Raw genomic sequence first — 17,053 nt, forward strand, 5'->3', positions numbered from 1 at the left:
TGCGCGACGGGCAGCGATATGCCCGTTTCGCACAAACGATGGGGGTGGGTCGCATGCTAGCGATATCAGGCAGGATATCACAGCATGTAAAGCCACCCTAACTGGTTAACAGTCGCCACCAACCGTGATGAGCCAATCCACCTGTGGTTGTTAGAGGCATATGATCAGCCGACATGTCTAGGGAGAGATGGGGCAAAGGCAGGTACACGACTTATGACATATAAGTACGTCATAGGTCGTGAAGGGGCTAAAGAGGTTCTCTGGTCTAAAAGGTACTCTACCAGCACAGAATGACTGTTCAAACCAAGTCCAGGCACTCAGTACTTGATGCTGAGGCTAATAATTTAAATACACCTTCCCCATAGCTTATTTTCCCTCTATCGCTGCCCTTTTATGGCTCCATAAAGCTGGAGCTGTCAATCAAAACAGAGAGAATGGTGGAGAGAGAGGTGTAGCTAGAAGTTCAGCTGGGGAGGAGATTGGGGGGGGGGGGGACATTGGAGTGGACCACTGACCAGGTACCCATGTGTACAGCTATGGTAATGCACCCTAATCATAGGCATAGGAGAATCTCAGCAGATGACTGGGCTGTTTGTGAAAATCACTATACATAGATTAACACCGATATTACCGTCATATGGTAATAGATACCAATCCTGCAGAACATATAAGGGATTACAGTGAATTAATAGATGGTGACTTCCAGCTGACATTCTTTCTGATGGAGTTGTTCACTTTGGACATAAGATTTCTATAAATCCCATCCACTTTGTTAGAAATGTAAGGGTACATGCACACAATCAGGATTAGTAGGTGTTCTGGAAGCAGTGTACTTTCACTGTGTGCTCCTGGTTCAAGCGTCTCCGCAGGGGAAATTGACGTGCTGTGGATAGGAAACCCGCACTGCAGGTCAGTTTACAGAGCATGAAAGACAAGTACAGTGGACATGATATTTCTACACATCCCATCCACTGTGCTTGTACTGTACAACGCAGCGTTTTGAACTCCTCGAAAACACGGAGCGTCCAAAACGCTGCTAACACTGATCATGTGCATGTACCCTAAGATGCTGTGTATTTGATGCAGCAAAAATGACGCAGTGTCAGGAACTCGCCAATAGCTAATCATGAGAATGTGGCCTTAATGTGCCTTTCATCATGATGATTGCTTCTGAGGTTATTGTTTATTGAATTTGTTTATAGAGGATCTGTCACCACATTTCACAATATATGCTATATGTATACATTGTAAAGGGATTTTTCCCACAAAGATAGTTCATTTTAAAGTTCATTTTAATCAATAGATCTTGGAATAATAATAAGTTTCACAATTGGACGTGTTGAAAAGAAAAAAAAATGTTTCTGTGCTGAGATAAACTTATATATGAGCTCTTTAATGGCCATGTCTGACCGTACAGGAACATGATCAGAAAGTGGTGGGGCAATCTGAGGGAAAGTATAATTGAAACATTTGCACCCCTTCTGTATTTTTTTACCCACTCCTGGTTTTGGCTTAAAAATACTGAGGTAAAAAAACCTCCCAAATACTCATATTGTACACGTGGCCTTAGGCCAGGGGTGTAACTCATTTTCACAGGGGGCCATATCAGAATTATGGTTGCCTTCAAAGGGCCGCTTGTAATTCTAAAAGCTCATGCAGATCTCCATGCAAAAACGGTATGAGCATGAACTACTATTGTGGCGCCCCTGAGGCTTCAGTCGCCACAGGGTACTGCATCTCACTTATTGTGACGCCTGTACATGGAATTGTACTATTAAAATATTTGTCTTCATAAAGAATACAAGTGCCGGTCTTTTTCTTCATTTGGATTGTACATGCCTTCCATAGACCTGAGCACCATTTACCTTTGAGTGCTGCCCAAGAATTTAATTCCTTGCATCTCACTTAAGGTGTAGTACTCATCTCGGGTAAGGAGAGGTTAATCGCTGGTGTTTCTCACACTCACAAACCACACATAGGTGCTTTCCCACCGGGGAGGTTGGCCTGGGGTAGATAGGGGGGTGGTCATCACGAGGCATGGGACTTTCCCGGTCACTAGAACAACCACCAGGGGTCGGGTACCACTTTGGGAAAAGGGAAGGAGCATCTTCACCAGGGCTGCCACCAGGAATTTCAGGGCCCCATACTGCTAAAATTTTTGGGCCCCCTTGAGACTGCGCCTCCACCCCAGCTCCGCCTCCACCCCTTGAACTTTCCAACACTCTTGGAAAATCTCTAATTTTGCAAACCGTCCTTACCAATCACACATTGACTGTTAGTTGTCATTTTTACAGCCTGAAAAAAGCTGCATGCACCGATTTTTGGCTCATCAAAATGACGAGCCCCGGATTCGTCAGCAACGTGCATATTATACATACATATTTTTTTTTTTTTTTACAGAGGATACAGACTATTAGCTATGTAATAAAATATAAAGTTATTACTAAATTTAAATGTACTAGGGTAGAAAAGGGAGGTGATAAATCTATGGTTAGTGTCTTTCTGCAGTGTACATAAATTATACACACAGCTCTGCTACGTGCCCATAGACATACACAGTTCTGCTAAATGCTCAAAGACATATGCGGCTCTGCTACATGCCCAAAGACATACACAGTTCTACTACATGCCTACAGACATACACGGCTCTGCTAGATGCCCATAGACATACACAGTTCTACTACATGCCTATAGACATAAACGGCTCTGCTACATGCCCATAGACATACATAGTTGTACTACATACCCATAGACTGCGATGAACGCAAGTGTGAAAGCACAATTAGGCTATGTGCGCATGTTGCGTACTGGCCCTGCAGACATTTCTGCAGTGATTTGAACAGCACACGTGCGCTTCAAATCGCTGCAGAAACAAAAGCCGATTTCATGCGCTCTGCATGTAGCCCCTCCCAGCCCGTCCCATAGACAGAGCAGGGACTGCATGCAGAGCGCACGAAAGAAGTGACATGTCACTTCTTAGAACGCGCGCTTCGGGCAGCAGCCGAAGCGTTGCGCTCTAATACGCCACGTGCGCACGTCTCCTGCATAATCTCCATAGATTATGCAGGGGACGCAGGACGCATGCAGTTACGCTGCGGTGCAGATCGTAGCGTAACTGCATGCAATTACGAAACGTGCGCACATAGCCTTAGTCAGTCAACCCCGGGCACAGCTTGGGGTGAGGGACACAATTGGTACCTTGGTCAAATCTTCTTTTACCTCACACTTCTGGGAGCACCATAGGACCCGTGACTTGGAGCAGGTAGCTCAGCCTGGGTTCTCTACAGCTACACAGGATTCCAGGGTCTGCAGAGACTGCCGGAAACACTCGCAGCCCGTTCCACATTCCACACACCAGGATTGGAGGGACCCGATCAGAAAGGACTCACAGGGGGAACACCGACAGCGACCTCAAATTGCTCGGGACCGACTGGGGCCCAGCACGGAGGAGTCCGGTACTCTGCGAGTGGCAACCGGACTTTGAGTAAAGAATCTTTGAAACCGCAGAGACTGTGTCCCCATGTCCTTGCCATCGCCGTCACCATGCGCTTTGGCGCCAACGGCCACTACTCCCCTCATCATCCTCCCCGGGGCCCGCGCCACCTGTGAGGAGCAGAACCATCTTTGCTGCTACAACCATCCGCCCCACAGGACAGTGACAGCAGCGGCGGCTGATCCCTGGCCGCGTACTACAGGTGGTGTCACAAGACAACTACCCCCAACATCCTTCATCCCCATCATCCCATCCATCCTTCCCTTTATGTGGACACCTTGGGGTCACGAAACTGGGAAGGGCCACCCGTGACATTCCCCTGACCCTTCACCGTTCTTCCCGTGGGGTGCTCCATTTTGGCATCACAAACAGGATAACATGCCCAGGCTAATTGGGTACTGTGCACCTTACAAAACTGTGTTAAACCGTATCTCTTGAAAAGACAGTCGCCATCAATCATTCTGCACGGGAAGAAAAGGGTGCATTCTGTCGAGGGCGGCACCCCGTATAGCGCGTGAACAGAGGCCCCACTGCTGCAGACGAGTGCTGCCAACCAGACAGGACCGGAAGGAAAGATCTTGTCGATTAAGACAGAGGACCAGGATGATCCAGACACTGCACCTGTGACATCAGAAATGCTGGACTCGCAGCTTTGCACCTCTGGAGATGAGTGGGCACCGCGGTACTCAGAGGAAGCAACTCTGTGGAGTGTCGGTGGGGATGGACTCTGTGGTTTGCCAAAAGTATGCTCCCCGACCGAGACTCTCATGGTGTCCCCTCGGGCCCATCCGAGTCCCTGGGGAGTTCAGCAATGGCAATATAAACCTCTGAAGCCCCGTAATGGAGGAAAGACTGAGGTAATTGCGATCCTGCCTCTGCAGAGTGTCTTACCGGAAGAGTGCTGCGGAGCTGCTTCTGAGGAGAAACCGCTCCTGACACCATGGACATCCTAATACCGGTTTGTCGCTGTTGTAAGCAGACTGGACATTATCCTAGAGGATTTCCCTTGAACATCCAAACCCAGGTGGCTGGGACCAGCCCTCTGGCACCACCAGCGGCCAAGCAAGCATAACTGTTTTTCTATGCAAATGTTGATGTTTATTTTTCTCATTTCACTTGATCATCTCGCTAACCGGTATCTGTTTGAAATGTTTAATCTGATGGTACCTCCCATAAAGGAAAAATTGTTGTTATGTTCTTGATATAACAAAAATTGCGGTGCTCTAATTCTGTTTTATTGCAGCCCCGGAGTGCTTCAATTGACTGTGGGGTATGTGGCGCCCCTGAGGCTTCAGTCGCCACAGGGTACTGCATCTCACTTAAGGTGTAATACTCATCATGGGCAAGGAGAGGTTAATCGCTGGTGTTTCTCACATTCATAAACCACACACAGTTAGGTGCTTTCCCACCGGGGGGTTAGCCTGTGGTGGTGTAGATAGGGATGGGGGTGGCCATCACGAGGCTTGGGACTTTCCCAGTCACTAGGACAACCACCTGGAGGGCGGGCACCACTTGGGGAAAAGGGAGGGAGCATCTTCACACTTAGTTAGTCAACCCCGGGCACAGCTTGGAGTGAGGGACACAATTGCAACCTCAGTCCAATTTCTTTTACCTAACACTTCTGGGAGCGCCATAGGCTTGAAGCAGGTAGCTCAGCCTAGGTTCTCTACAGCTACACGAGATTCCAGGCTCTGCAGAGAGTGCAGGAAACACCCGAAGCCCGTTCCACATTCCACACACCAGAATTGGAGGGACCCCGACCAGAACGGACTCACAGCGGGAACACTGGCGGTGACCTTGAATTGCTCGGGATCGACTGGGGCCCAGCACAGCGGAGACCGGTACTCTGGGAGTGGCAACTGGACTGTGAGTAAAGAAGCCTTGAAACAGCAGAGACTGTGTCCACCTCTCCTTGCCGTCGCCCCGCGCTTCGGCACCAACAGCAACTACTCCCCTCATCATCCTCCCCGAGGCCCGTTCCACCTGTGGGGAGCAGAACCATCTTTGCTGCTACAACCATCCACCCCAGAGGACAGCAACAACAGCGGCTGCTAATCCCTGGCCACGTACCACAGGTGGCTTCACGAGACAAATTATCCCCATCATCCCATCCACCATTCAACCCCCTTTATTGTATGCCTCAGGGCCACGAAGCCAGGCAGGGCCACTCGTGACATCCCCAGACCCAACATCACCGGCCCGGCGACGAGTAACAATTAACCCCTTGCCCCGTGAGTGCTACACTACCATTTTAGATCCTCCTAAACCCCACCACAGGCATACTGTCACAAGGAGGATTTTTCATCCATCACTGCCTGTCATAGTGGCGTCCAGATCTGGGGAAACTTCAGATTCCTGTATTCTGCCTGCTAACTTTTCTGATGTCTGTGATCAATACAGGGCGACTTGGATGTTGTGGTTCATGGGCAGGCTAGCAAGAGTTAAGCAGGCTTTACACGCTGCAATCTCACTAGAGAGATCGCAAGCGATCGTACCCGCCCCCGTCGGTTGTGCAACACAGGCAAATCGCTGCCCCCGTCACATGGACTTACCTGCCCTGCGACGTCGCTCTGGCCGTCGAACCACCTCCTTTCTAAGGGGTTGGTTCGTGCGGCGTCACAGCGACGTCACACGGCAGGCGTCCAATAGAAGCGGAGGGGCGGAGATGAGCGGGGCGGAACATCCCGCCCACCTTCTTCCTTCCGCATTGCCGGTGAAGGCAGGTAAGGAGATGTTCGTCGCTCCTGCGGTGTCACACATAGCGATTTTTTATTTCAGGACGACCTCTCCGCAGCAAACGATTTTGACCGCTTTTGCGATCGTTTAAGATCGCTCATAAGTGTCACACACTGCAATATCGTTAATATCGTTACGCCGGATGTGCGTCACAAACACCGTGACCCCGACGATAATTCATTAACGATATCGTAGCGTGTAAAGCCCGCTATAATCTCTGCTGGGCTGTTTGTTAGTTTCCTTAGTCACATTCTATGGAAGAGCCAGTCACATTCACTATCCTCCTATAAATGCTAGCTGGACACTTCCATTAATGCCAGCTATAGCTTCTCTATACTGGTCTGGTGAGGTATGGTAATCCATACTAATGGTGGTTGTAGTACTTTATTTTTGTGTGTGTTTGTGTGTGTGCAGTTGTGGTGTTAACCCGTGTTGTCCTTTTGTTGCTTCATTACTTCCCTTGCGTTTCCCTTTAGTTTCTTACTTTTTATTCCTGAGTGCAGTGTGACTGAGTTTCTGTTATCCCTTTCTGTCTCATATGAGTTTCCATCACACTCCTGAAGCTTCATTCCCTGGAGGGAGGTAGGATAGGTCAGTGTTACTCAGGAGTATACAGTATAAAGGCATGGGACTCCGTCGTCTCCACCATTAGGGATAATCTCGAGGTGAGGGATAGCCTATGGTCCCCTAGTGTGAGGGACAGTATAGAAGCCCCTATCCTTCGCTATTCCACAGTCACATCGTGACACATACCCACAGCAGTATAGACCCCCCAAATCCCACCACCTTTTGCACCTGTATATTCTCATTGATGAAGTAAATGAGAGTTAAAGATGGGGAGCGATCGTCACATCTCTCCTGAGTCCTAACTACTCTGTTGAATGGCGCTCTGAATCCGAAGTGACGCCAACAACATGTGATTAGTGATGGGCAAACATTCGCCATTGCTTATTATTCGATCGAACATCGAATTGTTCCACTGCGACTCGAGTACCCAGTATAATAGAAGTCAATTGTAAACTCAAGCATTTTTAAAGGAATCCTGTCACCAGATTTGGCCCCTATTACCTGCGGGCACCACCAGTGAACCCTTATATACAGCATTCTAGAATGCTGTATATAAGAGCCCAGGCCGCTCTGTATAACGTAAAAATCACTTTATAATACTCACCTAAGGGGTGGTGCAGTGCAGACTGGTCAGATGGTTGTCTTCATTCTCCGGTACTGGTGCCTCCTCTTTCTGCCATCTTCTTCCACCTTCTTCTGAAGCCTGGGTGCATGGTACGTCCTACGACATGCACACAAGCTGGCATTGAGGTTATGTGCAGGCGCAGTTTGATATGCCCTGAGCAGGACAGATCAAAGTATTGTAGTGCGCATGCGTGGCACCTCAATACCGGCTAGTGTGCATGATGTAGGACGCGTCATGCACCCAGGCTTCAGAAGAAGAAGGACAAAGACGGCTAAAAGAGGAGGCGCCGGTATCGGAAAACGGAGACACCTATTTGACCAGTCTGCACCGCACTGCCTCTTAGGTGAGTATTATAAAGTGATTTTTACATTCTACTAAGCAGCATGGGCTCTTATATACAGAATGCTATATATAAGAGCCCAGTGGTGGTGGCTGCAGCTTATAGTCGCCAAATCTGGTGACAGGTTCCCTTTAAATTCATTTGCTCAAGGCTCACTTGAGTATCGAGCTTTGGCAACCATGCTTGCCCATCACTACATGTGGTGTTAAGGAGCTCACACCTACAAGAAGCCCATACATTCTAACATTCACCATTTGTACTGCGCATGGAAGCCTTTTTAGCGCATGCGCAGAAAATGTAGAAAAAAATTAGGAACGGTGCTTTTTTTCTGCCGGGCACTATAGAAAAAAGGACTGGATACACTGGATACATAAAGTAATGTCCAATGGCCAAATCCGGCCCGTGGGCCTTGAGACTGACACTCATGCCTTAAGGCCGCTTTACACGCTGCGATATCGGTACCGATATCGCCAGCATGGGTACCCGCCCCCATCTGTTGTGCGACACGGGCAAATCGCTGCCCATGCCGCACAACATCGCCCAGACCCAGTCACACTACTTACCTGTATGGCGACGTCGCTGTGACCGGCGAACCGTCTCTTTTCTAAGGGGGCGTTTCGCTCAGCGTCACAGCGACGTCACAGCTGCGTCACTGAACCGCCGCCAAATAGAAGCAGAGGGGCAGAGAGGAGCGGGACGTAACATCCCGCCCACCTCCTTCCTTCCGCATAGCGGCCGGGAGGCAGGTAAGGAGAGGTTCCTCGTTCTTGCGGTGTCACACGGAGCGATGTGTGCTGCCGCAGGAACGAGGAAAAACCTCGTTACTGCTGCAGTAACGATTTTTGAGAATGGACCCCCATGTCACCGATGAGCAATTTTGCACCTTTTTGCAACGATGCAAAATCGCTCATAGGTGTCACACGCAACGGCATCGCTAATGCGGCCGGATGTGCGTCACCAATTCCGTGACTCCAACGAGTTCGCATTAGCGATGTCGTAGCGTGTAAAGCCCCCTTTAGGCTGTTTCTTACCATTGGCAAGCAGTGTGTGTAACATGGTGATTTCACTTTTTAACTCTTGCTATATTTTGCCGAGAAACATAAATGATCAGTTTTCCCAGAGAGAGTATTTTCTAATACATACAGCTCATATTGCCTGAAAACACTTAGTTTTTTATAATCTTGCAGGCCAGGATGTACACAGAGCCTTGGATAATCCTATGGTGGATACAAGCATGTTGGAGGAGTATATTAGCAGTGACTATGCATTTGGACCATTGTAAGTGATTATAACTTGTTTTTCTTATCTGTGTAGTGAATTTACCCATGTTTCTATTTGCATTTTACATTGTTCATGGAACCATTGTAAAACGTGATAAGGAGAATATGTAAACCAATCAGTTGCTGTATGAAGTTCTTATCAGTGTATATATACACATACTGCATTTATCTGTCTTACCGAAAAGATGTTTTTTACAATGAGCTAGAATCAGTGGCATAATTACATTCTAATGGGTCCCGATGCAGAGTTTGAGCCTGGGCCCCCCATCCTGGGCCAGTTCCTGTTAAATATGTCCCCTATCCTGGTAAATATGTCCACATCATGGCCTTATCCTGGTGTATGACCTCATCATTGCTATATCCTGGTATATATGGTCCCATCCTGGTATATATGTCCACTATCATGGTCCCATCCTGGTATATATATCCCCATCATGACCCATCCTGGTATATGTCCCTATCTATTTTTTACATACCGCTATCCAATGCCTTAGCTAGATATTAGCGCCAAAACCAATTTTTAAAACTACCTTATTAAAAATATTTACTTTATTAAACATGTATGCCACAACACAAATTACATACAACACATAATATAAAATCAAAAATTTAATTTGAAGGAAAGGAGAAAGGGGGGGAATATGATAGATACTATCCCTATTCTTTCCCTTCCTGACAAACGGAGGTCGGCGTCCTGATGATAGTGACGCCCCCGTTCAACGTCGACTATTCTATCCTGGTATATATGTCCACTATCATGGTCCCATCCAGGTATATATCTCCCCATCATGACCCCATCATGGTATATCTCCCCATCATGGACCCATCCTGGTATATGTCCCTAATCTGGTGTTTGACCCTGATCATGGATATAGCCTGGTATATATGTACTCACCCTGGTATATGTCCCCATTATGGCCCCATCCTGGTGTATTACCCCGATCATGGATATAGCCTGGTATATATGGCCCCACCCTGGTATAGATGTTCCAATCATTGCCCATCCTGGTATATATGACCCCATCATGGCCCATCTTTTTATATATGGCCCCATCCTGGTATATAGCCTCCATTGTGGAATATAGCCACCTATCCTGGTATATAGCCCCCATCATGCTATATAGCCGACTCATCCTGGTATATAGCCCCCACCGCACCGCACACAGTAAAAATTAATAAATAAATAAATAAACAATTGAACTATGTGTTCACTTTCATAATGAAGCATATGGAATTTTGTATAGATAAATAGGATGGATGTATAGATAGATGTACAGACAGGCAGGATGAATGGATAGATAGGATGTACAGACAGACATTATATACAGACAGATAGTGTACACAGACAGACAGTATACACAGACAGATAGTATACACAGACAGACAGGATAGACAGACAGACAGTATTGACAGACAGTATACACAGACAGTATTGACAGACAGACAGTATACATAGACAGACAGTATTGACAGACAGACAGTATACACAAACAGACAGACAGTATTCACAGACACAGTATACACACACAGTATACACAGACAGACAGGCAGTATACACAGACAGACAGCTACTAGTGATGAGCGAGTACTAAAAAGCTCGGGTGCTCGAAGCTCGGGCCGAGCCTCCCAAGATACTCGTGTACTCGGCCCGAGCAACGAGCCCAATGTTATCCTATGGGAGACCCGAGTATTTTTGTGAAATGACCCCCCGGCAGCATGTAGAAACCCTAAAAATGTCACAAAAGTCTCAGAAGAGTGCTCAAATGACATGGCAACAGCATGGGGAAGACCCCTTGAAGCATTTATCACTCAAAAGTCACAGCTGTGAACAATTTTGTCCGCGTTTCACGCCATTTTTACGGACTCACCAGAAAACCTTCCAAAATGACCCCAAAATGATTTTTCATGGCAGAAATGTTAAGGGCACATACCCAATAGTGAGATAGAGCTGGTGTATGTTACTTTTTGAGATTAATACATGAAAGATTTTACGTGAAAACATTGTGTGGCACTCCGATGTCCCTGAGAAGAGACGTACATGAAGGCCTCTTGAGTCTAATGTGCCCATTTTGAGGAAGTGAGTCTTTGTAGTATTTTCCTTTGCCAGGGCAGTCCAAAATTGTGAGGTTCACCAATGCCCCTGCATACAGACGTGCATGAGGGCCTGTAAACCTGAAGTGCCCATTGTAAGGAAGTGGGTCTATTGTAGTATAGCCCTTAGGCAGGGCAGCCAAAAATTGGGAGGCTCCACATTGTCCCTGGATAGAGACGTGCATGATGGCCTGTAAACCTGAAGTGCCCATTGTCAGGAAGTGGGTGTATTATAGTATAGCCCTTAGGCAGGGCAGCCAAAAATTGGGAGGCTCCACATTGTCCCTGGATAGAGACGTGCATGATGGCCTGTAAACCTGAAGTGCCCATTGGAAGGAAGTGGGTCTATTGTAGTATAGCCCTTAGGCAGGGCAGCCAAAAATTGGGAGGCTCCACGTTGTCCCTGGATAGAGACGTGCATGAGGGCCTGTAAACCCGAAGTGCCCATTGGAAGGAAGTGGGTCTATTGTAGTATAGCCCTTAGGCAGGGCAGCCAAAAATTGGGAGGCTCCACGTTGTCCCTGGATAGAGACGTGCATGAGGGCCTGTAAACCTGAAGTGCCCATTGTCAGGAAGTGGGTGTATTATAGTATAGCCCTTAGGCAGGGCAGCCAAAAATTGGGAGGCTCCACATTGTCCCTGGATAGAGACGTGCATGATGGCCTGTAAACCTGAAGTGCCCATTGTAAGGAAGTGGGTCTATTGTAGTATAGCCCTTAGGCAGGGCAGCCAAAAATTGGGAGGCTCCACGTTGTCCCTGGATAGAGACGTGCATGAGGGCCTGTAAACCTGAAGTGCCCATTGGAAGGAAGTGGGTCTATTGTAGTATAGCCCTTAGGCAGGGCAGCCAAAAATTGGGAGGCTCCACGTTGTCCCTGGATAGAGACCTGTTAGGTTCTTAGTGCCTCCGTGCTTGCATTTAAAAACCGCACGTGTGTGCCTGTTGGTGGCAGCTTTCCGCTGCATTTGTGTGAGTTTTGCAAAAACTTGGATATAACGCACAAATCTAGTGAATACACATCAGCACAGCATTGCAAAATGCGCAAGGGCGTTGTCAACGAACAAGGAAGTGGACGTGATGGTGGTGCAGGCAGAGACCGAGGTTGTGTGCAAGCTCTAATTTCGCCACAACAAAGGGCCACATCTAGTCGCTCGCACGTCCTGTCCCAAATTCTTGGGGACCGCAGCAGTACACCGCTCTTGAACCAAGACCAGTGTCAACAGGTTGTTAGTTGGATAGCGGATAATGCTTCCAGTCAGATTGGCACCACCACAAACACTCTGTCTTCCACACGGTCAAGTGTCAGTAGCCGTGATACTGCACCGCACATTTCAGAACCTGATCCTCCTTCCTACCACCAGGCCGAGTACACGTCCACGGACATTACTGATCCCACACTTGGACACTCGGAAGAGCTGTTCGTTCACGTTTCCATTCACAAATTCTGGCCTTCCGCCAGCTCCTGTTGAAGTGGGCCATGACGAGATTGTATGTACAGATGCCCAAATATTTGAGCAGCCACGTTCTCACGAAGTTGGCAACGTGTCTCAACAAGGGGTGGACGATGATGAGACACAATTGTCAGGAAGTCAGGAGGAGGAGCAGGGTGCGGAAGAGGAAGACGACGTGGTGGATGATCCAGTAACTGACCCAACCTGGCAGGAGGATATGCAGAGCGAGAACAGCAGTGCACAGGGGGAGGGAGGCGTAGCATCCCAACAGGCAGTAAGAAGCAGAGTGGTGGCCCCAGGCAGACGTCAGGCAACTGTTCCCCGGAACAACACGACACAAGGTGCCTGTACAAATGTTAGGTCTTCCCGAGTCTGGCTGTAATACTATTGTATGTATTGAGGATTTCGATTGCGTTAGGGCAATGACAACCAGAGACGAGTTCTTGGTGCAAGACGTTTATAATATGCAACCAGCAAATATGTACATAAACGGAACAAAAACACAGTAGAACATAAATACAGGAAATACCTTCCAGGGACGGAGCGAAATGGAATTCCCGGGACCGCGCACCGGACTCCCCCAGGGAGACCACCAAGAGCGAACCCCTATACAGGGACTGTCTGGCAATCACCCCAGAAGCCCTAAATGCGCAGCAGCCGGGACACAAAAGGGCAATAGGTAAGTCCAAAAATGTCCGTACGTGATGTGAGTCCAGAGTGGTATTAAACGGAAGGAACCGGGCAGAAGTGCCGACCAAAGACGGCAAACGGAGTCCGGGCACAGCTAGATGATACCAGATGAAGTCCAGAGTCGGTGTCGGTTGTTTTCCAAGAGGATCCGAATAACAATCAGGAACCAAAAGCAGCAGGGCAGGAGCACACAGGAAGCAGTATACTCAGGCACTGGACTAAGCTTTAGGGGTGGCTTTTAAACAGATGGACAGGAAGTAGGGCAACAGAACAGAAAACTCCATGTTAACAAAGGGCAAGCTCTTTCAAAAGAAAACTGGAAAACCCGGAACTCTGACACTGGCAGTTTTTTAAGTTGGCTCCAGATGATTCTAAAAAGGTCATTTGCAACACCTGCCATGCCAGCATCAGCAGGGGTACCAAAACTAGCAGCCTGACCACCACCAGCATGATCAGGCACATGTCAGCCAAGCACCCGACTTTGTGGGAAGTACAACAGAGTCGAGGAGCAGTGCTTGCTGATGTCACTGCTACGTCTTCGCTGGTTGTGCATGCGAGCCAATCCCCTGTCCATGCTGCCTGCGAACAAGCCTCCTCCACTCCTGCACCTGCAGTTGCCTACGCAGAAAGAACACCATCATCAAGCACGTCCTTGTCCCAGCGCAGCGTTCAGTTATCCATTCAGCAAACCTTTGAACGCAGGCGCAAATACACTGCCAACACCCCACATGCCACAGTTCTAAATGCTAACATTTCGCGACTGCTTGCGCTGGAAATGTTGCCTTTTAGGCTGGTTGAGACAGAAGCATTCCGCGACCTGATGGTGGCAGCTGTCCCACGTTACTCGGTCCACAGCCGCCACTATTTCTCCCGGTGTGCCGTCCCCGCATTGCATAACCACGTGTCACAAAACATCACACGTGCCCTGAACAACGCTGTTTCAGCCAAAGTCCACCTAACCACAGACACGTGGACAAGTGCATGTGGGCAAGGCCGCTACATCTCGTTGACGTCACACTGGGTTAATATTGTGCAAGCTGGGACCCAGTCTGAGCGAGGGACGGAACACGTCCTTCACACACCAAGTTTTGCAGGCCCTACCTCAGTCAGGGTTTCACACACACTCTACAGCTCCGGAATGTCATGCTCCTCAGCCTCCTCCTCCTCCTGCGCATCCTGATCCACTTTACCCTCCACACCAGTCCCAAGCTGGAAGTGTCGCGGGCGGAGGAGGGGACGGTGCGCTCTCCCACTGTTCGGGTCCGGCTGACGCTGCTCTACAGCTGCTGCTGCTCGTTGGCTCGAGCGATGGCCGGATCCCGGGGACTCGAGCGGCGCTACTCGCCCGTGAGTGAAAAGGGGTGGTTTGGGTTTTGGGGATATTGTCCGTGACGCCACCCACGGTTGTGGTGATTGTGTGGACACCACCGCTGCTCTGGACGGGGATCCCGGGAGCCTGTGACAGGGAGCAGCTTTGTTGTTATTTCTCCCCTCCGTGGGTAGGGGGGTTGGTTGTCCCGGGGCCTGGTGATGGGGTAGAGATGGATGACAGGCGGGTTGCGGGGCCTGATGAGGTGCAGGGTCGCAGGGGCAGTGCTGTGCCGCACGGCACGGAGGTACTCACTCAGCCCAATGATGATGACACAGTTCACGGTAAAACAAGTGGCTGAATGGACGGGTCACTCGGACGGCTGCGGTTGTTCCTCCCTGCAGGTTAGTGATGACTGTCTCTCCCTGCACCTAAGTTAAGTGTTGGTAGTGATGGTTTCCCAACGGTAACCCGCTCCCCGACCTGGATATGGGCCGGAGGAGCCCCTTTTGCCCACAGGCGCTGGCCCTGGGAGACGGTTGCCCTTGGCGGTGGCGGTGTCTCCCCTTCACGGTTGTACGGTTGCCTTCTATCTGGACTTGGCTGTTTGGAAACCCTGAGGTTCCCTTCACTAACGGATTTGGCAAATTCACGGCGACACCAAGCCTTGCCGGGATCCGAAAGTCCTCTGCCAATGGTGCTGGCTTCTCTTTGTATACCGGTCCGGTACGGCCGGGTCACCACCCGTCCACGGTCCTTACGGCAGACTCCAATCGGCCTCCACTGCAGACGGTCACCACATCCTGCCAACCTTGCTGTCCTGTCCGGGCCACACACCCGGACCAACTTCAGGCTCTTTGCTGTCACTTTTCTCCTCTCTACTACTTTCCTCCTTCCACTTCCTTAGCTTAACTCTCACTGCCTGTGTTTTCCCTCCTCCTCGGTGGGTGGAGACCAACCGCCTGGCTCCACACCCTAGTGTGGATAACAGCCCCTGGGGAAGGCAACAAGGATTTTGTGTTTTGACTATGATATGCCTGCAGGGAGTGTGGGGTGTTTAAGTGTTGTGCTCTGTGGCCCCTGGCTTGTCCAGGGCGACACAGAAGCACTGCAGCACTGCCTCGGCGAAGCGGCAGCAGGCAGTGCTGAAGCTAATCTGCATAGGTGACAAACCCCACAATGCAGAAGAGGTGTGGACAGCTCTGAAACAGCAGGCAGATCACTGGCTCACAACTCTGAACCTAAAGCCAGGAAAGGTCGTGTGTGACAATGGCCGGAACCTGGTGGCGGCTTTGAGGCGAGGCCAGCTGACACATGTTCCATGCGTGGCCCATGTGCTCAACCTCGTGGTTCAGCGGTTTCTAAAGTCATACTCAGAGCTGTCTGATCTGCTGGTAAAAGTTCGCCGCCTGTCTGCACATTTTCGAAAGTCACCTACTGCTTCAGCCGGCCTTGCCGGCTTAAGACGCCGTTTGCATCTTCCGGCACACAGACTGGTGTGTGATGTCCCCACGCGTTGGAATTCAACTCTGCACAAGTTGGTCAGGATATGTGAGCAGAAGAGGGCAGTTGTTGAGTACCTGCATCACCTAAGCCGTCGGGAAATGGGTCAAACTCCACACATAACACCTGAGCAGTGGAGATGGATGTCCGACCTATGCACCATCCGCCAAAACTTTGAGGACTCCACCAAGATGGTGAGCGGCGATGACGACATTATTAGCGTCACCATACCGCTTCTCTGCCTTCTAAAATGGTCTCTGCTCAAAAAACAACCATGATGCATTGCAGGCGGAGCGCGATGAGTTTGAGCAAGAAACAGTAGTGGGTGTGGGTGATGATAACACACAGCCCAGCCTCGTCTCATCACAACGTGCAGTGGAGGACTATGACGAGGAGGAGGATGAAGACATGGAGCAACTCTCTGGCCAAATTGAGGATATGACATGCAGTCATATCCTCGGTTCAGCGTGGCTGGCCAGAGGACAGGGTAGATGATGAGGAGGAGGAGGAGGAGGACAGCATGTTCAGTCATCGTGTTGGTCAGGATACTGAAGTGATGGCTGTTAAGAGTCTGGCACACATGGCTGACTTTATGGTAAGCTGCCTGTCTCGTGACCCTCGCGTTAAGAACATCTTGGCCGACAATCATTACTGGTTGGTAACACTGTTAGACCCACGCTAAAAGGAGAACTTTATGTCTCTTATTCCCGAGGCGGAGAGGTCAGGCAAAATGCAGCAGTTCCAGAAGGCCATAGTCACGGAAGTAGGCAAAGCATTCCCCTCACAAAACGCTAGCGGCATAGGTCAGGAATCAGTGGACAACCAAGGCGTACAGCCGAGAGGGGCACAAGTCCAATCCGCCAGAGGTAGGGGAACAGTCTTTAAGATGTGGGACAGTTTTCTCAGCCCCTCACATACCACAGCCCCTGAGGTGAGGGGTAGTGCCACAAGAAATCCTAAGTTTGGC

General features: G+C 49.5%; 1 protein-coding gene across 2 annotated transcripts in view; it reads left to right on the plus strand.

The window, feature by feature from the left end:
• Positions 1 to 17,053, plus strand: part of MYRFL (myelin regulatory factor like) — a 335,757-nt gene that overhangs the window by 81,070 nt on the left and 237,634 nt on the right. For both annotated transcript variants that reach the window (XM_075344883.1, XM_075344884.1), the window contains exon 2: positions 8,949 to 9,039. In XM_075344883.1, coding sequence (XP_075200998.1) covers positions 8,949 to 9,039 — 91 coding nt within the window. The remainder of the gene's footprint in view (positions 1 to 8,948; positions 9,040 to 17,053) is intronic.

Source organism: Anomaloglossus baeobatrachus, chromosome 4, assembly GCF_048569485.1.
Source record: "Anomaloglossus baeobatrachus isolate aAnoBae1 chromosome 4, aAnoBae1.hap1, whole genome shotgun sequence".
Taxonomy (NCBI): Eukaryota; Metazoa; Chordata; class Amphibia; order Anura; family Aromobatidae; genus Anomaloglossus; species Anomaloglossus baeobatrachus.